General features: G+C 42.5%; 2 protein-coding genes across 6 annotated transcripts in view; one reads left to right on the top strand and one right to left on the bottom strand.

The window, feature by feature from the left end:
* LOC121545612 (protein kinase C and casein kinase substrate in neurons protein 1) overlaps window positions 1–5,267 on the top strand; it is a 69,208-nt gene extending 63,941 nt beyond the window's left edge. For 4 of the 5 annotated variants that reach the window (XM_041856288.1, XM_041856286.1, XM_041856287.1 and 1 more), the window contains 5 exons: window positions 1,187–1,307; window positions 1,578–1,693; window positions 1,861–1,902; window positions 2,798–3,030; window positions 3,698–5,267. In XM_041856288.1, coding sequence (XP_041712222.1) covers window positions 1,187–1,307; window positions 1,578–1,693; window positions 1,861–1,902; window positions 2,798–3,030; window positions 3,698–3,807 — 622 coding nt within the window. In that variant the 3' untranslated portion in view covers window positions 3,808–5,267. The remainder of the gene's footprint in view (window positions 1–1,186; window positions 1,308–1,577; window positions 1,694–1,860; window positions 1,903–2,797; window positions 3,031–3,697) is intronic. The other variant, XM_041856290.1, reaches the window with a different exon arrangement.
* A 775-nt stretch (window positions 5,268–6,042) lies between these two features.
* On the bottom strand, window positions 6,043–12,613 carry LOC121545614 (SAM pointed domain-containing Ets transcription factor-like). The gene is made up of 4 exons (XM_041856291.2): window positions 12,185–12,613; window positions 10,987–11,184; window positions 10,026–10,208; window positions 6,043–9,278 (listed from the first exon to the last, which is right to left on the bottom strand). The coding sequence occupies exons 1-4, from the start codon at window positions 12,582–12,584 to the stop codon at window positions 9,100–9,102; spliced, it is 960 nt and encodes a 319-aa protein (XP_041712225.1). The 5' UTR covers window positions 12,585–12,613; the 3' UTR covers window positions 6,043–9,099.
* Window positions 12,614–23,150: the final 10,537 nt, after the last annotated feature.

Below are 23,150 nucleotides of genomic sequence, written 5' to 3'. Positions count from 1 at the left end.
TTGATGAGGGGAAAAAACGATTTCATCCATTTTAGAATAAAGCTGTAACGTAACAAAATGTGGAAAAAGTCTAGGGTTCTTTCCGAAAGCACAATATAATGAAATTGGTTTCATTTACACAACAGCAAATCTGCCTTGACAAACAAATCTACATTAGTGTAGCTAATTACAGCATTGATCTCTTTAAGTGCTTATCTGCATTATTTTCTGTTATTAGTTGAGTCTATGGATTATTTTAAATATCACATTCAGAGGGAATCTACTCCCAATGTGCTTTATTTATGATGTCGCTTTCATTACAGTTAATTTCAAATAGATTAATTTCAACACATTTCAGTCTTTCGGTCACAACACCAATTACGCCGATGATGCAGTTAATGACATTTCAGCCAAATTGCACCATGTCAGAGGTAATGCTTGTCATATTCTTGGCTGTGAATCACATTGCATGTGATACAAAGCCAGGTTCCATGGTGATTGGAATAAGGAGTTCATTCAAGCTGTTTCCTGGGTGTTTGGTCTTGGTTTATGATTAGTATGGAGGATGAGTGCATGCTTTTATAGTGTGGTGTGGAGTACTAAGAACACTGGCCTTTCGGACCACAGTATTGGTGATACATAAATCAACCATAGACAGGGAATGGTAAGCTAGCAACTACAAATCCAGGCCTCAGCTCCCTCTAATACACTCATGCAAATACAGACAGCGTGTCTCAGTGACAGCAGTGAAAGCAGAAAAATCCCTTTTAACTTGAATCGTCCATTTGATTGTCCATCATAGCATCTTACGCTTATATTTTTTGCAATATCACCCATGAAATGTCATCATCTGTAGAGCTTGACTGTCAGTGATTCTGTGTTTCTGTCTCCACCTTCTGGTGGAATAATGCCGTCTGTCGTGACTCTACCTCATATCTCACTACGCCAATTTGAATGCAAATGTGCTGTGTGTGTTCTGTGTAGCCTCACCTCATGTTATGAATTGGCCCGAATTACCTTGTCTTTGAACCATTCCACTCTGTTGTTCTGAGTACTGGAGCTTCATAAACAACTAGAAACCCTCCAGGAAAACAGCACCATCAGCGCTGGACAGTTGGCACTGGCAGCCCTACTGTATTATTGTCCCTTAAACAGGCCCCCTCTCTCTCTGCGTGTCACAATGTGCTCTCTGTCCTCCTCTCCCCAGCTATGGCACGGTATACAGAGAACTGGAGCGCACCATCCTGGCTGCCAACACACAGGAGGACCTGCAGTGGTTCAGCAACCACCATGGCCCTGGCATGCATATGAACTGGCCCATGTTTGAGGTACTGTACTCTGCATTACATCAACATAGTTGTCTGTTCAGGAATATTTATAACAACATGTAGGCTAGCAAAGGTTCAGGTATTTATATACATTTCTCCCCAGATACAAGCATGCATTTTTAATAACACAGTTCAATACAGTTGCTTGTAGTTGGAAGATTGTTGATTTACTGACTGATGTAAAAGGAAAAGTTAAGGCCATTGGCCAGATCTGAGTCTCCGCTTCAGTATAGACTTTCAGAAGTATTTATCCTCTGCTCTGCCTTCCAGGACTACAACCCAGATGCCACTGCTGCTGTTGTTAAAAGGGAGAAGGTGCAGAAGCCGGCTGGGGCCCCACCAACCCCCAGCACTGACCATGTCGCACCGCCTGGAGACCGCGGCAGGTGAGAGGACCACTCCACTGGTCAAACTACTACTGACAAACACACACACACACACACACACACACACACACACACACACACACACACACAAAATGACATGCCAGGGTTCATCAATATCTCTCATGATGCCATATCATTTGTTTTTCTATCTTCCTTCAATTGATCAGCATCAGCACTGATCATGTGGCACTGCCTGGTGACCGTGGCAGGTGAGAGGACCACAACACTGATCAAACACTACACACACCATCTACTGCCACACACCATCTACTGCCACACACACCATATACTGCCACACACACCATCTACTGCCACACACCATCTACTGCCACACACCATGACTGCCACATACCATCTACTGCCACACACACCATCTACTGCCAAACACCATCTACTGCCACACACACCATCTACTGCCAAACACCATCTACTGCCACACACACCATATACTGCCAAACACCATCTACTGCCACACACCATTATTTTTATTTTTTATTTTTAGTCATTTAGCAGACGCTCTTATCCAGAGCAACTTACAGGAGCAATTAGGGTTAAGTGCCTTGCTCAAGGGCACATCGACAGGTTTTTCACCTAGTCGGCTCGGGCATTAGAACCAGCGACCTTTCGGTTACTGGCACAACGCTCTTAACCACTAAGCTACCTGCCGCACCATCTACTGCCAGACTCACCATCTACTGCCAAACACCATCTACTGCCACACACACCATCTACTGCCACACACCATCTACTGCCAAACACAATCTACTGCCACACACCAGGTACTGCCAAACACCAGGTACTGCCAAACACCAGGTACTGCCAAACACCATCTACTGCCACACACACCATCTACTGCCAAACACCATCTACTGCTACACCGGGACCTACCCTAGTCAAACCATTTAAATGGCATCATACACCCTGGGATCTAACATGCCTTTTGTTTGCTGTCTCCATTTAATTAACTGGATATATATTGATTATATAGATGTCTTTCATATACTCTGTTAATTACAGTTGCTCTAGTCTACAGTAGTCTTGTTTGTATTTTTCATGAAATTCTCCTGATCAAACCAATGTATCTTCCTAACCGTTCTGTTGCAGTGTGAGCAGTTATGAAAAGAACCAGGCCTACTCTACTGATTGGTCCGATGATGAGGCGCCTGCAGCCCATTCAGGCGGTGAGACCAACGGGGGTGGGAATGAAAACTCCTTTGAGGAAGACTCTGGCAGTGCCGGAAAAGGGGGTGCTGGGACCGGAACTGCGTCTGGGGTCCGGGTGCGTGCTCTGTATGATTATGACGGACAGGAACAAGATGAGCTCACCTTCAAAGCTGGTAAGCAACGACAACACTTCACCATCTTTGATGTCTCTTGATTTGGCTACGATGTATTTCCAGTTTAACCCTATTCTTGGCCCTAAGATTTGAGTCCAACAGTGCAGTTTAGCTCAACTATCAGTAGCTCAATTGGTATAGCATGGCGCTTGTAACGCCAAGGTAGTGGGTTCGATCCCCGGGACCACCCATACGTAAAAATGTATGCACACATGACTGTAAGTCACTTTGGATAAAAGCGTCTGCTAAATGACATATTATTATTATTATTATTACCACATGGTTTATTATGGCCAAGCTGACTTGATAGGGGGGTGGAGATGAGGTCACAGGAAATGACCTGCTATCTCTGTGCATTCCATTCCAAAGCCACTCTATTCCCAGAGGAAGATAGTAGTGATTAGTCAATAATGGCCACATTCTACTTCCTCCAATTACAGGCACCTGCTAGTCATTAGCAATTGTCTTCTGACTGTCCCTATATTAGAGGGTGTTAGTAGGGCCTTCATAACAACATGATGCACATCCTGCCTGATCTTTGCTAATAGTGACATGATAAAGGAAAGAACAAAGATGTCTAAATGTACTATTGACCATAATATTGTTCAGTCGTGGAAAGAGCATAGAATGCATGTTGATTAAGGAGATGTACATATGTTCTTCACAGGTGATGAACTGACCAAGACTGAGGATGAAGATGACCAAGGCTGGTGTCGAGGTCGCCTGGATACAGGCCGAGAGGGACTGTACCCGGCCAATTACGTTGAGGAGATTTAATGACCCCAGAGGAGGAGGATATGCCATTGGAGGCAGCTCAGACTGTCCCATCCAATCGCACTGCACATAGCCAGAGACTTACGAACAACACATCCCTTGCCCAACAGATGCGCCAAGCAGTCTTGACTAAATATAATCTTAGTAACGTAAGAAAAGACAATATATAAATATTATATTTATCCAGTATTTGAGGTGGGGAGGATTTAAACACTAAAACAGGAGCAGCATTTATTCCAGTCTTCACAAACTCAAACATAACATTGAGCCAATGCAGGGACACATTTTGCATATCTGTGCTGTGTTTGATATAAAGATCATGCAGATGATGTAACTTTTTTTTTGCACTACATTCTCCTGTAACAGTGTGACAATAATGTAACCAATTATACCTACCTACCCGTTTAACCAGAACAAGCTACTAAGCCTACATTGTGTATATATGGCGCCATTTTGTGTAGCATTTTCAATGCTGTGTGTTCAGTCCTCATGCTTACATTGGGAATGCTGTGTATTGTTAAAAGTACCACAAAATGTATCCTAGATTTTATTATTTTATTTTTTGTGATTTGGTCTAATCCCTTTTACCAGTGTGTGCATTGCTACAGTATGTGTTTATCTCTGTTTCTCAGTTGGTTTGCTATAGCAGCATGTGCTATGCAACATGCTTTCCCTAAACCTCCAAGCCATATTAAGGCTACAAGATGCAACAAATCCGCTGATATGAAAACCAATGCAGAGGATCAGAGTTCACCATTAGACACAGACAAAGCATTGGAATAGCACCACAAGCTTGTGTCTGACTTCATAGCCGGAAGTGGAGTTGGTGTATAGACAATTTTTCTCTCTTCCCATCACCACCCTTGAATCATAACATCTAATTTCAATTAATTGCAGGGTATTATCTAGAATTCTGTATTTTCTTGGTCAGTAGGCAAGATATTATCACCAGCTTGCTTTTATTTTATCTGTCAGTGCTGACAAGAAAGATTTGATTGTTCAGGTGATGTAATCAGGCATATTAAATGTAAATGTAGTTGTTTTCAGGATATAGGAAAAATGGTTTTGAACTATGTTCGTGTTTGATTCTTGTCTCCTGGTAAGATAGGGGCATCAATCTTGATGGTGCCATGCTGCAGATCCTGGTCTTAAAATGGGAATGTGGACATGAATGTAGTTGTAGGGGCCTGGAAGGAGACATGCTGTTTTTAACTAGGCATGTTGTATTCCACTGTCATAGAGAACCCTACAAGGCAAAAAGCACTTATGAGCCCATTCACCTGGGGCCCGATTCTGACTTAGGAAATGTATGCCCTTTCCTACACATGCCTTTCCTATGCACTACTCAGTAGTTGGTATTCATACTTACCTTGTGAAGGGGCGTCACGGGCTTTGCAGGCGTGGTTCCCTTGTGCGCGCTGAATACATTTAATTCAACCGCTAAAAAACCCTCCCACTTGCTGGCCAACAGATTTTCTCGTGCAGTTTACATTCAATAGGGTTTTCAGTACATTTATCTTAAGCCATCCCTTTAAATACGGTGTACCTTTAATTAGAACTTTGTCAACAGACTAGAATACATCGAGAGAAGGGGTTCAGAATATAGGGATCAATGAAAGAAAGCCATCTAAATATATGCATATTCATCTCCGTTTCAGCACCAACTGGTAGATTTAAAAATACTCTGTTCTTGTAGATTATTTAGGCAACTTGTAGGGTTAGGAAAGTATGTATGAATAATTTTTTGTAAAAAGTTTTGGGAACCTTTATGCACTAAATATATTGATGACTCAAAAATACAGTGGTTTGATTCATTCTGAAGGTTGTCATATTCAAGTTCAATCCATGAAATATTGGAAGGTGTAATAATTTTTTTAATAAAGGTTGAACAATAGTCCTATAAATCTACCCTAATTCTCACTAATCATGGAACTGTATGACAATGGTCCAGTCGTTGTGAACCGTGCGCCAGGCTCCAGGTTTAACCTGCTATGTGTGGTCTGAGTTCCATAATGATTCAAATAGGCTACATGTCCCAAATTATTGCACAATGTTAGCCTAATATGATCCACTAATGCTAGCGAGCCTCAGGAACAACTACACAGACGTGACAGAGGAAAGAAAGGTAAACAGAATGGAATTGAATGATGCAAAATGTAGGCTACACATTTTTGAAAAACGAACACTAAAGTGACAGTTATAAATGTATGTGGGTATTACTGACGGTGCCTCCCGATAGTGGCTAATATTTAACATTATACAAATTGTAAAATAAAAAGGAGAAAATACCGGGTATATAATTAAAACATTCTAATGTGCATACATCATCAACTAGGCAAGTTCAGCCCTACAGAAGCCTATAGCTTGGGTCTCCAAATTTCATCCACACAAATTATTAGGTACACAATTACATTTGTAAATAATGGCCCAGCTATTTATAGCCTATTTCACTGTGGAAAAGAGGCAGCAATACATGTCATGTTGATATGATTTTCAGTTTGCTTCCATATGGCTGGTTTCACATTCGTCTCCAGTGATCATAAGGAAAAATTATCTAAAACATTTTCTATGTGTATTTACAATCCCCTTCTCCAAACGGATTACTCATTTACCTAGATCTTATCAATAGCTATTATCTATTTATAAATTACAGTGCATGGAGAATGCTTTTTCCAATTGGAACCGGTAGGTTCGCTACAGATTATTCATGGTTTCCTCGCGCGTAAAGGTAGTGGAATTATTAAGGAATTATGTCAAGGTCAGAATACGGTGTATCTGTAGACACACCTTCATTTCTTAGATCTCTACCCCGAACGAATAGCGGGTGAATAGCATGATATTCTCATGCTTAAGTTCAAGGTCAGAATATGCAAAGAGAGAAAAGTGCATAAAAATGGAATTAGGTTCCATTTACGCGCATTTAACTCGGGTCAGAATGACCGAAATCTGAAATGCATAAAATGATTTTCTCCATGCAATAACTCCCATATCACATAACCCTGTCATACAACTAACTGCTTCCTGTTGTCTCAGTATTTCTTTGATCATTTAATATGTGGTCCACAGGGGGAAGACGAGCGCATACCACAGTGACTACAGTATATCAGAAATAATGTATTTGTCAGCAGTAATTAACTCTACTTTAGATTGCTCCTGGTAGTATACTTCACATGCACACACCTAACTCAGCCCCTGCTTTAAATACATATACTGTATATACAGAAAATACTACAGTAACGTTACTTGCTGAGAAATCTAGCTTATCAGATGTCCGATGCAAATATTGTTGCCAATGGTGGGCTATCTAAATCAGACATGCAATAATGTTGTGAGAGCAGAATGCTTTGCACAGAACATGGGTCATGGACATGAGGTTAGACCTCAAGTTTTATGTCATAGAACATTTATATAGTGGCAAGATGTGTTTAGGTTATGGTTTCAGATGAGAATTCACCAGGTCTTGGTTTCACTGTTGGGAGAACACATCACCTGCTCACAAGTTATGTGTCTTAGTGTAAGCTGCCTAGCAAAAATAACTAATATCATCGAATGATCTTATATCCTTTACACACACACACACACACCTCGAGTAGATATTTTTGGGGAAAACAAACATCTTTATCATCCAGCGTGTATGAGTTGTGTAATTGTAAAGAGAAAAAAAAAGGACAAAAATGCAAGTGATCAATTAAGACAAAATGTAGTGTCATACATGCAAATGTGTTACAACAAAATAACAGCAATGGAAAGCATATTAAGTAATAGGTACCATATCGTTTGAATTGCATCGCAGTGGAATTGTCAATGTACCATATAAGAGCGTGATGTTACCCCACGCTGTCAGATTTGTATATGATGATGTAATTTAAGGATTATATTCTATTGTAACTGTACAACTGTGTTGAGTTGGAAATTAAACCTAACTACGTTGAGGCAGTAAAAATGGTGTATATGTAAATGTTTTTTATGTTGATTTTTCTCTTCCTTATGCACACAATGGGGCAACGGCTCATGTTGTGAAACCCCTGTATTAGCAGACGTATGTATGTTTATAGTTAGTGATGTAATTTTATCTCCTAACTGGTGTAGTGCCTGTTCATCTTAATGTTACACAAGGTTCATTTAAATATGCATAAAGATTATTATGATTATGATAATAATTATGATATTCTGAATCAAAGTTATTGTGATGGTGTCAATATTACGATATTGGTTTGAAAGGGGAAAACAAGTTTGTTGAGAATACAAACAAAACGTTTTGTGTCTGTGTGTGTTTTTTGAATGGATTTTGACTGTGCGTTATGGGTTATGGTATGCTTGATGAAAAAAGCATAAAAACACACATTATTATGTCATGTTATTTTAAACACATTCAGTATTTAAATACATTCTTACACACAGATTCTCATTTATAAATATTCAATATTATATTCCAACATTTGTATGTATCCAGTCACTAATCTCTGTCACTGGTGTTCGTCTCTACATACAGATCCTAGCACTTGAAATGTGGCAGTGGTATTGAAATGCTTATATTACAGTAGTTCACTGTATTTACACATTTCTATTAGACTTTATTCTTCCACCAGGGAATGGGCACTGGAGTCAAATCATTTCTCTTCAATTCAATGAGATCGGTGATATTACAAATGTACATCAGGATCATAATTGGCCCTATGTGGTAAACAGCTGTGACTGTGACCTATGAAGTGGCCTTAACATTGGACTACTACTAGAGATCAGTAGTGAACATATTAAATCCATTCTATAGTACATTACATATTCACCATAGCTTAGTCCCCTGTAGTTTCCAAAGCAAGCTTCAGATAACTAATTATGTCAAATGTAACATGTGTAAGTGCTATGGGTTGTAAGGAGGGACATGTTGAAATGTAAATGGCACTAAAAAGAGCAACCATTACAAATGAAAAAATAAATAGTAGCAGATGTACTGGTGATTCATGTGAGTTCATAATCAGAGAAAAAGTATACAAACATGGAATTGATATTTGTGAAAATGAAATATTGGACAATTAAATATAAAAATTGTTTAAACAATATTGGAAATGTAAAACATTACATATCTAATGCAACGTGACAATAAATCCCCATATGCAATCAGGTTACACATAAGAATATTGAAATTAGGCAGGAGTGCACAATGCAGGAGGCAGTCTATACAGTGCATTGTTTTTGCTGGAGCTAAAACAGCAGTTAGAGGCTTCTTTTCATTTAGTTGTCAACAGTCATCATCACCACTCGTCTTCTCCTCTTCTGGCTGGCTGCTCCACAGCTTCATACAGGGTGGACAAACTGATAGACCAGTCTCTGGGACACATCAGGTTTGCGGATGATACCCTTCTTGTAGTACTGTCGGATAGAGCGACTCAGCTTGTCATAGTTCATAGCTGGACGGTTCTTCCTGAGGCCCCATAACCTGGCCACATGAGCCGAGTTTTCGATTTTGAAGATACCTGATGAATATAGAAAAAATAGAATGCAAGAGATGGAACATTTCACCCTTTTCAGCAACCAATGGACAATAAGCCCCAAATAACCCAAGTCAGCTCCCATGGCCAAATTCTCTCACCCTTACAGTGTACATTTTAGGACACCCTCAGCCTTAAAACCCCCATGCAGTCTTTTTATTTTTAAATCATCACTATATGTCTAATAAATCACTGTGTGTGTTTATTTCATGAAAATAATTCCAAATATATTTTTATAATTTATTTCCCTGAGCCTCCTTTTGCCATTGAAATGCTCAGTCTGATCCTGTGGGCATGTTTATAGAAATGTAAATATATTTATATACACCGCCCTGATTGGCCCATAGGATCGCCTTGAATCTAGAGCCTACCCAGCTTACCCTTTCAAAGTAGGAGGAATCATATGCAAATAAAAGATGACTGGTCATTGGTCAGAATAATCAGATCAGATTGTGATGTCATGATCTGGGCCAAAAACTCTATCCCACCTGAACAGGCTGAAATTCCAGGCTTTTGTCTTGTTCTTTTTTTTTGGCAGCTCTTACACAAAAAGGGCATAATCATCATTTTCACAATTTCAGTGTTATTTTGACCTTGTAGTGTTGAATTAGCATTTAAAAAAACTGGAAAACCACATTTTTGACTTCACTGCCCCTTTAAACCCAGGAGTGTGCCCTAACATGTACACCATACACCTGTCTGCCCTCTCCCACCTTTCCCCTGCCCACTCACCTTTCTCCTTGTTGAGCCAGCGGATGCATCGTCCATAGTTGTGTGGCTTGAGGAGCAGCTGTCTAAGGAACTGCCACAGGTGGATGGGCTGGCTTGAGCAGGAGGAATCAGCCTCTGGATACGTCTCCTCAGCATCATGTAACCTGGTATCTCCTGGTGTGCAGCACTCCTTCATGCACGCAGCTGTGACAAAAACATCATTGAACAGGATTACACATTTGTTATCTCAACATAAGACTAAGAAAATACCTGAAAACTATAGCACAATCTATATAGTGAATAGCCAAGTAGTCCTTTGGCTTGTGGCTATAAAACATTCAATACTTTTCAATGGAATGACCCACACCATAAATGAAATACATGCCATATTATATACACTAAGTGTACAAAACATTAGGAACACCTGCTCTTTCCATGCCATAGACTGACCAGGTGAATCCAGGTGAAAGCTATGATCCCTTATTGATGTCAAATGTTAAATCCACCAATCAGTGTAGATGAAGGGGATGAAACAGGTTAAAGAAGGATTTTTAAGCCTTGAGAATATTGAGACATGGATTGTGTGTGTGCCACTCAGAGGGTGAATGGGCAAGACAAAAGATGTAAGTGCCTTTGAACGGGGTATGGTAGTATGTGCCAGGCGCACCGGTTTGAGTGTGTCAAGAACTGCAAGGCTGCTGGGTTTTTCACGCTCAACAGTTTCCCATGTGTATCAAGAATGGCCCACCACCCAAAGGACATCCAGCCAACTTGACACAACTGTGGGAAGCATTGGAGTCAACATGGGCCAGCATCCCTGTGGAATGCTTTCGACACCTTGTAGAGTCCATGCCTCGGCTATTCTGAGGGCAAAAGGGGGTGCAACTCAACATTAGGAAGGTGTTCCTAATGTTTTGTACACTCAGTGTATATATACCACAGTCCGAATAACGGATCCGTTCAAGGTTGTCAGTTGCCCTACCTGATCTCCAGATGTCCAGGTGCGCAAACAGCAGGTCTCCACACTGCATTGAGCGCTGCCTGAAGTCCTCCTCTGTCATGGAGCACAGGTCCTTCCCACTGAGCTCATGGAACACCTTGCCCACCTGGGGTAGTCTGTACAGGTGCTCCGTCCACAGCAGCCACTTCTGAACGTTCCCACAGTTCCACTCCATGGGTTCTGCAGAGGCGATGAAGTGTTGTAAGTAAGCATTTCACTGTAATGTCTACACCTGTTGTATTCAGCGCATGTGGCAAATACAATTTTATTTTATTTGATTCATGATTGACCAATCAATGTTAAACATTTATCCACAGCAAATTGTATCCATCATATATACAGTTACATACAATGGCACTGTTGGCACTCATGCAAATGCATAGGTTACCCATTTAAACGAAGGGTGGTGTATCTTTACGGGGGAGATGTGTGTGAGTGTACATTGTACTGTATGCAATTTCTGAACTCATATTTGTGTTCCCAATGACAGGTAGTGAGTGATTGAGCATGTGAAATGAAGCATGTGAAATGATGAATTGTCAACAGAGCCATTTGCACAGGGCGGGGAGGCCACAGACACTTCTGTCATTGCGCTTAGCCCAGCGTCAGTGGTATTCAAGTTTCAAGTTTCAACGTTTATTCAAGTTTTGAAGTTTATTCGCCATGTGCACAGGATACAACAGGTGTAAAACAGTACAGTGAAATTCTTACCTTGAGAGCTCTTTCCCAACAATGCAGTGATAATAATAATAATATATTATTAGCATAGAAGTCCTATTTATTACGATAAAAGTCGCAGTATAAAGAAAGGGCAACCTACAGTAAATGGTGACCTTTACTGTTTTGTTTGCTTTGCTATAAGTAAGATCTGACAGTAGATAATGGGGTATTTCAACAGTGAGAGTATTGCACAAAAGGTTATATTTTCTCAGTGCTCTTTTATCCTTATTCTCTGTCAATCTACAGACAGTGACAGGTCCCATGTTCAACTGTGGTGAACATGACAGACCCTGAGACTGATGGAGACATGTGGTCTATCCCTTTTGGAGAACGTAACATATGATACGGTAGCATAGTTTACAGCACAGTAATAACAGTAATAATAACCATAATACCATGGTAACAATATGGTAAGAAATTATAGGCACACAATAACTTCATAGTTAAACAGTTTTCTTACCTGGGGTAATGTTGAGCAGCTTGCAGGCGGTCTCTATGTCCTTCATTACCTCTCCCAACACCATGCTCTGGACCTGCTCTAGACAGCGTTCCTCCACCTGTCCCTCCAGCCCAGAGGGGACCCCCAATCCCAGGCCCACCCCCAGGCCCTGGCTGTCGATGACAGGGCACTGCTCCAGGGGCTTACAGGGGGGCTCAGGGGGCGCTGTCTCTTTCTTCTTCAACAACCACGAGCTGTCTTCAGTGAGGAGCATGTCGGAGCAGGGCAGGAAGACTCCTTGCAGGCTACGTTCAGGAACAATGTGTTTAGGCACACTTATCAGTCCACGGGGCGGCTTGGTGTCCTCCTCCTCCCAGGCCCTCAGGGCAGACACACTGTAGGGGTAGTCATTGAAACTCATCAGGGGAAGGTGCACTGTGCGCCCCACGCGGTCACAGCCTGGACTCCCCATAGCTTCAACAGTGCTGGAGATCAGAAAGGAAGACTTTCATCAGGCATGTTATATAAAGGGATACACCAAAATATCCTTTCCGAATGTCTCATGAGGCATAATTGGAAACAATAGTGAACTCGATGGCAAACTGTTCATATATTGACATAGTAAATTACAGGTGTAAGAACAGTGTTTTTTTTTATCATGTCTGGTGACAAAACATTAACTGTCATCCATAAGTGACACTTACAATTTTATATTCCCTTTGTTTGACTGACTTATTTTCCTTTACAATTCAAATGGCAAGCTTTTCCCTCAGACAGTGCTGTCTTAATGCTTCATTGAAACCATATCCAAATGTCAAAATATTTAAACAGTAGTAATCCTAAAGCAAACATGACATTTCATTAATGTTGTTTGTTCTGTTGGTACTTTCTTTGAAATGTTGAATTAACCAATCTCTTTTCATAAAAACAAGACTTCGTTATGTAGAGTAGCACGTTTGTGTATGGTGTGTAAGAATTTCAAAGGGCTGACTTTTTGTCATGTTATCAGTAACCTCTTCCCCTAGTCAGAGCTATAGAAACCCTGAAAGTCGCTGCAAGGCCAATGCAGATGCTGCATGGTCAATCTGATGTCTGCATTGGCCGTGCAGCATTTACGGTGATACGGCCTCCGCAGATGTCAGGGCATTCATACTTTAAGCGCTTCGCGGAGCAGCGCAGAGCTGTTGAGCAGAGCTGTTGTGAGGGATGTTGTCAAGGAAGTGAGTTTGTGTTTATACAGGACCTCCCGCCCCCACCTACCACAAATAATTTTTACATTTACATTTTAGTCATTTAGCAGACGCTCTTATCCAGAGCGACTTACAGTTAGTGAATACATTTTTTTTTTTATACTGGTCCCCCGTGGGAATCGAACCCACAACCCTGGTGTTGCAAACGCCATGCTCTATCAACTGAGCTACATCCCTGCCGGCCATTCCCTCCCCTACCCTGGACAACGCTGGGCCAATTGTGCGTCGCCCATGAGTCTCCCGGTCGCGGCCGGCTGCGACAGAGCCTGGATAATGTACTTACATTCAGTAATCTTACTCTGATTTGTCATCCTAAGGGTCCCAGAGATCAAATGTAGCATAGTTTTGTTTGATAAAAGCCATTTTTATATCAAAATGTAGGAACTGGGTTCTACAGCTTGAACCCCTGCTGTCTCTGGCTCCACACCCACTCCGCCCGGCCATCTAGAGGTGTGAAGGTTAGTGTATAAGCTAATGATCCATCATGTATGACATTCCTGGGAGTGTTTAAACTTACATTTTGTACCACCATATCATTTTTATATGTTCTCTATAGTTATGTACTTGAAAATGTATCAATTGACCAATTCGGCACATTTGGGCAGACTTGATACAAAATAGTCCAGTATTGCAACGCTTCACTGGATCAATCTGAAACTTTGCGCGCACACTGCTGCCATCTAGTGGCCCAAATCGACATTGTGCCTAAACTGCAATATTATATTGTGGCCTTTCGTCTTGCATTTCAAAGATGATGGAACAAAAAATAATAATAGAAAACGCATGTTTTTTTGTTTGTATTATTTTTTACCAGATCTAATGTGTTATATTCTCCTATATTAATTTCACATTTACACAAACTTCAAAGTGTTTCCTTTCAAATGGTATCAATAATATGCATATCCTTGCTTCAGGTCCTGAGCTACAGGCAGTTAGATTTGGGTATGTCAGTTTAGGCGAAAATGGGAAAAAAAAGGGTCCGATCCTTAAGAGGTTAATTGAAACGATAATAAAGAGGTCACCACTCTGTTTTGGTTTTTAAAAAAGCTGAAGGATGGGCCTGGAGGAATGTAACCACTTTCAAATTCATAGACAGAGCTATGGATGCAAGGACCGACCATCCATGATATCAAAATGATCGTTTTAACCATGTTTTAAGGCTATACAGCGCTTGTTTACCTTGACATTGTTTACAAACATTGGATTAAAACAAGCTTATATTTTGGGTTCTGATGGGGTAAACTCATGAGACATTTATAAGTTATATTCTTCGAGAAATCAGACCCCTTGACTTTTTCCACATTTTGTTACGTTACAGCCTTATTCTAAAATTGATTAAATAAATGTTTTTCCTCATCAGTCTACACACAATACCCCATGACAAAGTGAAAACAGGTTTTTGAAAACAGAAATACCTTATTTACAAAAGTATTCAGACCCTTTGCCATGAGACTCTAAATTGAGCTCAGGTGCATCCTGTTTCCATTGATCATCCTTGAGATGTTTCTACAAATTTATTGGAGTCCACCTGTGGTAAATTCAATTGATTGGACATGATATGGAAAGGCACACACCTGTCTATATAAGGTCCCACAGTTGACAGTGCATGTCAGAGCAAAAACCAAGCCATGAGGTCGAAGGAATTCTCCATAGAGCTCCGAGACAGGATTGTGTCGAGAAACAGATCTGGGGAAGGGTAACAAAAAATGTCTGCAGCATTGAAGGTCCCCAAGAACACAGTGGCCTCCACCATTCTTAAATGGAAGAAGTTTGGAACCACCAAGACTCTTCCTATAGCTGGCCGCAATCAAGGGAGAAGGGCCTTGGTCAGGGAGGTGACCAAGAACCCGATGGTCACTCTGACAGAGCTCCAGAGTTCCTCTGTGGAGATGGGAGAACCTTCCAGAAGGACAACCATCTCTGTAGCACTCCACCAATCAGGCCTTTATGGTAGAGTGGCCAGACGGAAGCCACTCATCAGTAAAAGGCACAAGACAGTCCGCTTGGAGTTTGCCAAAAGGCACCTAAAGACTCTCAGACCATGATAAATAAGATTCTCTGGTCTGATGAAACCAAGATTAAACTCTTTGGCCTTGAATGCCATGCGTTACATCTGGAGGAAACCTGACAAAAACCCTACGGTGAAGCATGGTGGTGGTAGCATCATGCTGTGGGGATGTTTTTCAGTGGCAGGGACTGGGAGACTAGTCAGGATCAAGGGAAAGATGAACAAAGCGAAGTACAAAGATATCCTTGATGAAAACCTGCTCCAGAGCACTCAGGACCTCAGACTGGGGCGAAGGTTCACCTTCCAACAGGACAACGACCCTAAGCACACAGCCAAGACAACGCAGGAGTAGCTTCGGGACAAGTCTCTGAATGTCCTTGAGTGGCCCAGCCAGAGCCCAGACTTGAACCCGATCGGACATCTCTGGAGAGACCTGAAAATAGCGTTGCAGCGACGCTCCCCATCCAACCTGACAGAGCTTGAGAGGATCTGCAGAGAAGAATGGGAGAAACTCCCCAAATACAGGTGTGCCAAGCTTGTAGCGTCATACCCAAGAAGAGTTGAAGCTGTAATCGCTGCCAAAGGTGCTTCAACAAAGTACTGAGTAAAGGGTCTGAATACTGAATATTTCAGTTTTTTATTTTAAATGAATTCTAAAAACCTGTTTTTGCTTTGTCATTATGGGGTATTGTGTGTAGATTGATTAGGAAAAATAATAATTTCATCAATTTTAGAATAAAGCTGTAACAGAACAAAATGTGAAAGAAGTCAAGGGATCTGAATACTTTCCGAAGGCACTGTATGTCATTTACGTTTTTTTCAATCACTTTGGCAAATTTTTCAGATGTAAGTGGTGTATTTTCAAAACTCTACAAAACTCTAAACTGATAACACCTGTAATGTCCCTTATCTTATGTTCAGAACCCTTGATTAGAGTTAATAAAAACAATATGGTGCCGATACACATGGTCGCCTGGTTCCTGGCTCCTAAGCAACTTAGCAGTGTTTTTTTTTGTGTGTGTTATTCCTCACATTATCTTCACAAGCATTTCTCTACACCCGCAATAACATCTGCTAAATATGTGTATGCGACCAATAAAATTTGATTTGATTTTCGGTGAAATACCATGAGAACATTTTGTTTAGTCACCAATACATCAAATTTACATTTACGTCATTTAGCAGACGCTCTTATCCAGAGCGATTTAAAGTAGTGAGTGCATACAATTTTCATACTGCCCCCCCGTGGGAATTATTATTATTTTTTATTTAATTTCACCTTTATTTAACCAGGTAAGCCAGTTGAGAACAAGTTCTCATTTACAACTGCGACCTGGCCAAGATAAAGCAAAGCAGTGCGATAAAAACAACAACAACACAGAGTTACATATGGGATAAACTGTTTAACTGGTCCCCCATGGGAATCGAACCCACAACCCACAAATCGAACCCACAACTCTGGTGTTGCAAGCGCCATGCTCTACCAATTGAGCCACACGGGACCAAATAATAATAGGCTAATTATTTAGTCATTTTAACTACCATTTAATCCAATAGCAAAAAATACAAGATACACATTTCGAAACGTAAATGTTTTCTATACAGTAAATTACTATAACTTCACATGCACTTTTTTTTTTGCAAACCGATGGCAGGTTGGGACCATGTTGAGAAATATGTCAGTCTTACGCTTTCATTATCTTTATACAGTACATACATGGAACAAATCATCAGAAATAAGGGTATTGTGGGGATATTGTAAAGCAGTTGGCTACTGTAAAAACATATATTTGTGTAGCACAGTGTTTGTATGCCATTTCTGCCCTATGTAACATTGTAGAAGATCACCTTTTTAAGTGACTTCTAAGCTGATAGAGCATCGTCTCTCTCCTTGGCAAAATTAATCAGTTTACAGTATATCAATGAAATTCAGATTATGAGTGGAATATATTGTTATACACAACCCAGGTATTTTAGCAGTGCATTGTACAACACACTATAATTCCAAATGGTAGCACATAGTGACTCTTTCCACTTTGTCATATTGAAGCACACTGGTTAATGGAGGATGATGATCCCACATCCATATATGATTTGGTTTTACCTTCCAACATAAATGGATTTCAATTAATACTAAAAATATTGAATTGTACAGTGTTCAGCACTTATTAAACTTGATATGTTTTTGGTACTTTTACCAATTTCTCTCCCCAATTTCGTGATATCCAATTACAGTCTTGTCCCATCGCTGCAACTCCCCTACGGACTTGGGAGAGGCGAAGGTCGAGAGCCATGCGTCCTCCGAAACACGACCCTACCAAGCTGCACTGCTTCTTGACACACTGCTCGCTTAACCCGGAAGCCAGCCACACCAATGTGTCGGATGAAACACAGTCCAACTGGCGACCGAAGTCAGCTTGCAGGCGCCCGGCCCACCACAAGGAGTCACTAGAGTGCGATGGGACAAGGAAATCCCGGCCGGCCAAACCCTCCCCTAACCCGGACGACGATGGCTTTTTAGGTCACCAAAACGTATTTGAGGTTAATTGCAAAAAGAAAGTACCTGCCCTCACAGCATATTAGACAAAAGGTGGACAATGAATAACCCAGCCCATATCCATGGTGTGAGTAACAGCTGAAGTGGAGGTGGCATTATATCCTCTGACGTGCTGGTTTAACCGCAACAGCTCATAATACTGCCCTGGCCGTACTCACATAGTATAGAATGATCCAGCAAATGGGAGGGCTCAGATGAAAAACTGTTCATACATCCAATATTGAGATTGTTGAGAAGTGCTGTGCCTCTGTGCACTAGAACCAGAATGTACCAACCTATGTATGACTTGTGCTGTATCTTGCTATTGACACTAAGGTGTATAAATGACAGTATAGTACAGCTGTATGATAAAGTGTGAAATGCTTTTTTATTACTATTTAGTGCTTGAGGGGTTTGGGCAGATGGCTTATCATTTCCAATACTACGTGTAACATAATTGGTGAGTTATTACAGGGAAGTTAAAATAGCAGGAGGTCATTATTGACCAAATATTGTAAAATGGGGGCCTTCTATGGAAAATGAAATAGCTCAATAAAGGGAAGGTATTGTTTGAGTATAACATCATGTACAAATCATGAATGTTTTCATAGTTTGAGAATTGAGATTGATTGATTCTAATGAAGAATGTAGTGTCTTACAATCACGCTCCATTTCTATCTTTTCCTGGTGGGTATGTGTGCGTGTGTGTGTGTGACTATTGTATACACATGAAATAAATACTGCTATAGAACAAAGCACTGGGTTAAAAAATACACCTTGATAGATAACAATGGCTAAACTGATATCAGAGGCATTCAGTCCATATGAAAGATATTTGGTCATTTATTACTCACTGCATTCCCCTACACATTAAACAAAGGGAGGGCTACTTTAAATTCACACCTATTTCTTTATCTAGCTACTTTACTAGCATTAAAAAATAATTTATCAGTGTGTATGTGTGTGTGGGTGCATGTGTGTGTGTGTGTGTGTGTTCTTCTAACCCTCCAAACAGTATTCAGGCACACATTCATTAGAAGAGGGTGGTTAAACTCTCATTAAACCTGTTGAACTGGTTTGGTGTCCCTTGGGGCCTGCTTAATAAAACTGAAAAACATTGCTAGTGTGTGATTAACCTGTGCACACTAAAAAGCAGTTTTGTGCACTTGCCATGGACGCAAGGAAAAATAAGGAAATGTCTGTGCATCAAAAGGAAAAAGAAGACGTGAACTTTATATCCGAGGTGCATGAAAATGCCACAAGAAAGAGAATCACCTCTGATATTGCAAATAAAATCGGAGTGAATTCGTAATGGCCAGAAACAGTAACAGAGTGAAAAAGTGAATACAGTGTTTCCTTCAAACATACAGTACATCATCAGTGTCTTGATTACACTTTGTCTAGTACAACTGTGACCCCTTCTGTAAAGAGTGGCCTGGTAGATACAGCACTCCAACAGTCCACTGCTACAGAGTAAATCCCTGGCTGAAACTTTTCCTATCAAACTGGTTCCATAGTTTGTTATCCTCAAGAATATAACTCATATTAATCATACTGATCAAAATCTCCACCATCCCCACCTTGCATAGTTCAAGCCAGTCTACCACTTCAATATAAAAAAGTCCTCCTCAATATCTGTCCCAAACCCAGGCGTGCCCATAGACGTACCTGGTCAGAGGTGCAGGCTGCTGATGATGCCTGAGCTGGTAGACTGTCACTCTGGATATCTGTCTTCGCGTCTGTCAAATGACTTCTTGTACAGGTGCTGAAGAGATCCACAGCGAGTCACAATACAGACAGGCAGAAGCTCAAGTCCCAAGCTCCTCTGGTGGTGGATGAGTTGAATATGTATGCTCTGCTCTAGTGGTCTTCTCTGGTTGGCTGTTTCAGTCTTCAGGTTGTAACAGATGATTGTGGCCCTCAGGTCAGGAGGCAGTAATGTGTCAGAGAGAGAAAGGGTGATTAGGCAGGATACCTGGAGCCGTGTCTCAAACACTCTCAGGTGGTCGGAGCACTTTCTTCTGCTCTGACAGTTGAGAGAGAGTCCTCAGCTGGCTTGCTTGTTGGTGTGTGAGGTGAGGTTGTTGGTCATCATGGCCAGCCAGCCTTATCTGTGATAAAGTTCTCACAATACTGACAAATTCATGCCAGAGGGTGTGTGCGTAGGAATGCTTGCTTCAATGTGACTTCAGGTCATATTTATAAGGAGCTATTTTAACCTAAGTAAACAGTATGATGAATGTGGTTCTACCTAGCTTCAGGTGTATGAGCAACTCTGTGACGACATCTGTAACTTCCCTCCCCTCTTAAGAAGAGTGGCAGTTAACTCTTTGCTGTCAGCCATGGCTTCTCATAGTGAAAGGATGAGTTTCCTAAACGTGTTCCCTTCAGTATTTTGATGTAATCTATACAATGTTTGTGATTTGTGAATAAAACAACATCCCATTGGGCTGAGAGAATTTTCAAAGGATTCTTATCACTCAAATATTTACATAATGAACCAGGCTGCATTGTCTAAGCCAGGTAACACCACATTTGCCTACCAAATGAGAAATTACATATATGTTTTTTAAAATCCAAGCGTTCTACTTTTTGTGATTTTAAGTGAAGTTGATTTTTTTTTTTTTATAGAGTCGCACTGTCACGCCCTGGCTCTGGGGACACTTGTATGTTGAGCCAGGGTGTGAGTTTCCTTTGTCGATTCTAGTTGTTGTGTTTCTAGGTTGGCCAAAGTGGTTCTCAATCAGAGGCAACTAGTGTCAGCTGTTGCTGGTTGTCTCTGATTGGGAACCATATTTATTCAGTCTGTTTGCCACAGTGGGGTGTGGGATCTTGTTCCTGTGTAGGTTTGTGGTTTGCACCTTTGGACGTCACGTTTCGATTTGTTGTTTGGTTCGTGTAATCATTTAATAAAAAAATATGTTCACCTTCCACGCTGCGCCTTGGTCCTCTGTTCCCGACGATCGTGACAGAAGATCCCACCATAACTGGACCAAGCAGCGTGAAGAGGAGAGAGGTTGGACGTTGGAGCAGTGGAGTAAGAGTCTCGACTGGGCCAAGCCAAGTGAAGAGCAGAGAGGTTGGACTTTGAAGCAGTGGAGTGAGTGTCTGGCTAGAGACATGGAGGCCTGGTCCAAGAGGAGAGCCGCCCATAATTTTTTTAGGGGGGGGCTCACGCCGTGGACGACGGGGCAGCAGGAGGCTGCGATAGAGCGGTCCAGCGGGTTGGCAGAGGAGGCCGCCAGGTTACGGGGGCCACTGGTATTAAAGGGGAAGGAAAGTGTAGAGGCACGGCGAGAGGTACTGGGGTGTGTTACCAGTCCGGTCCGGCCCGTTCCTGATCCCCGCGTAGGGCCAGTGGTGTGTGTCCCCAGTACGGTCCGTCTTGTTCCTGTCCCTCGCATCGAGCCTGTGGTGCGCGTCGCCAGCCCGGTCCGGCCTGTTCCTGCTCCCCACACCAAGCCAATGGTGCGCGTCGCCAGCCCGGTCCGGCCTGTTCCTGCTCCCCGCACCAAGCCAATGGTGCGCGTCGCCAGCCCGGCCCGGCCTGTTCCTGCTCCCCGCACCAAGCCAATGGTGCGCGTCGCCAGCCCGGTCCGGCCAGTTCCTGCTCCCCGCACCAAGCCAGTGGTGCGCGTCGCCAGCCCGGCCCGGCCAGTTCCTGCTCCCCGCACCAAGCCAGTGGTGCGCGTTGCCAGCCCGGCCCGGCCAGTTCCTGCTCCACGCACCAAGCCAGGGGTGCGCGTCGCCAGCCCGGCCCGGCCAGTTCCTGCTCCACGCACCAAGCCAGGGGTGCGCGTCGCCAGCCCGGCCCGGCCTGTTCCTGCTCCCCGCACCAACCAGTGGTGCGCGTCGCCAGCCCGGCCCGGCCTGTTCCTGCTCCCCGCACCAAGCCAGTGGTGCGCGTCGCCACCCCGGCCCGGCCTGTTCCTGCTCCCCACACCAAGCCAGTCGTGTGCGTCGTCAGTCCGGCACGGCCCGTGCCTGTTCCACCGGTGCCTGGTCCGGCACCGGTCAGCTGCTCCACGCCGGAGCTGGAGCAATCCGCTCCACCAGTGTTCGGTCCAGCTCTGGCCAGTAGGGCCAGACCGGACCAGGGGTACTTTGGGGGGTTAGAGAGGGAGTGGGGATCATGCCCGGAGCCGGATCCGCCACCAAGGCGGAGTGCCCACCCGGTCCCTCCCCTGTGGTATTTGGTTGGCGCGGTCGGAGTCCGCGCCTTTAGAGGGGGGTACTGTCACGCCCTGGCTCTGGGGACACTTGTATGTTGAGCCAGGGTGTGAGTTTCCTTTGTCGATTCTAGTTGTTGTGTTTCTAGGTTGGCCAAAGTGGTTCTCAATCAGAGGCAACTAGTGTCAGCTGTTGCTGGTTGTCTCTGATTGGGAACCATATTTATTCAGTCTGTTTGCCACAGTGGGGTGTGGGATCTTGTTCCTGTGTAGGTTTTTGTTTTGCACCTTTGGACGTCACATATCGATTTGTTGTTTTGTTCGTGTAATCATTTAATAAAAAAATATGTTCACCTTCCACGCTGCGCCTTGGTCCTCTGTTCCCGACGATCGTGACACGCACACTCTCTATATACAATGGGATCCGAAATTATTGACACCCTTGATAAAGATTAGCAAAAATGACTGTATAAAATACATGATTCAAATACTGAGCTATATTGTCTGCTAAAAACAAAGGGAAATTATATTATTCTATACTAATACAATTGCTCAGAGAAAATAATAAAAAAAATCTCAAAAAGGTAGAGGTCTAAATTATTGACACCCATGTTTTCATACCTCACCTTGCAAGGATAACGGCACTGAGCCTTTTTCTGAAATGTTTTCTGAGTTGGAGAACACATTGGGAGGAATCTTAGACCATTCCTCCATACAGAATCCTTCAAGAGCCTTGATATCCTTCGTCTGTGCTTGTGGACTGCCCTCTTCAGTTCAAACCACATATTTTCCATGGTTTTGAAGTCCGGAGACTCAGATGGCCATTGCAAAATTTTGATTTTGTGGACAATTAACAATTTATTTGTGTATTTTGATGTGTGCTTGGGGTTATTGTCTTGCTGGAATATCCACTTGGGGCCACGTTTTAGCCTCCTGGCAGAGGCAACCAGGTTTTTGGCTAAAATATCCTGGTACTGGGTTCATGATGCCGTTGACCAAGGGCCCCAGCACCAGTGAAAGCAAA

The sequence above is a fragment of the Coregonus clupeaformis genome, chromosome 30, assembly GCF_020615455.1.
Source record: "Coregonus clupeaformis isolate EN_2021a chromosome 30, ASM2061545v1, whole genome shotgun sequence".
Taxonomy (NCBI): domain Eukaryota; kingdom Metazoa; phylum Chordata; class Actinopteri; order Salmoniformes; family Salmonidae; genus Coregonus; species Coregonus clupeaformis.
The sequence above is the reverse complement of the archived record's forward strand: the minus strand, read 5'-3'. Positions and strand labels throughout refer to the sequence as shown.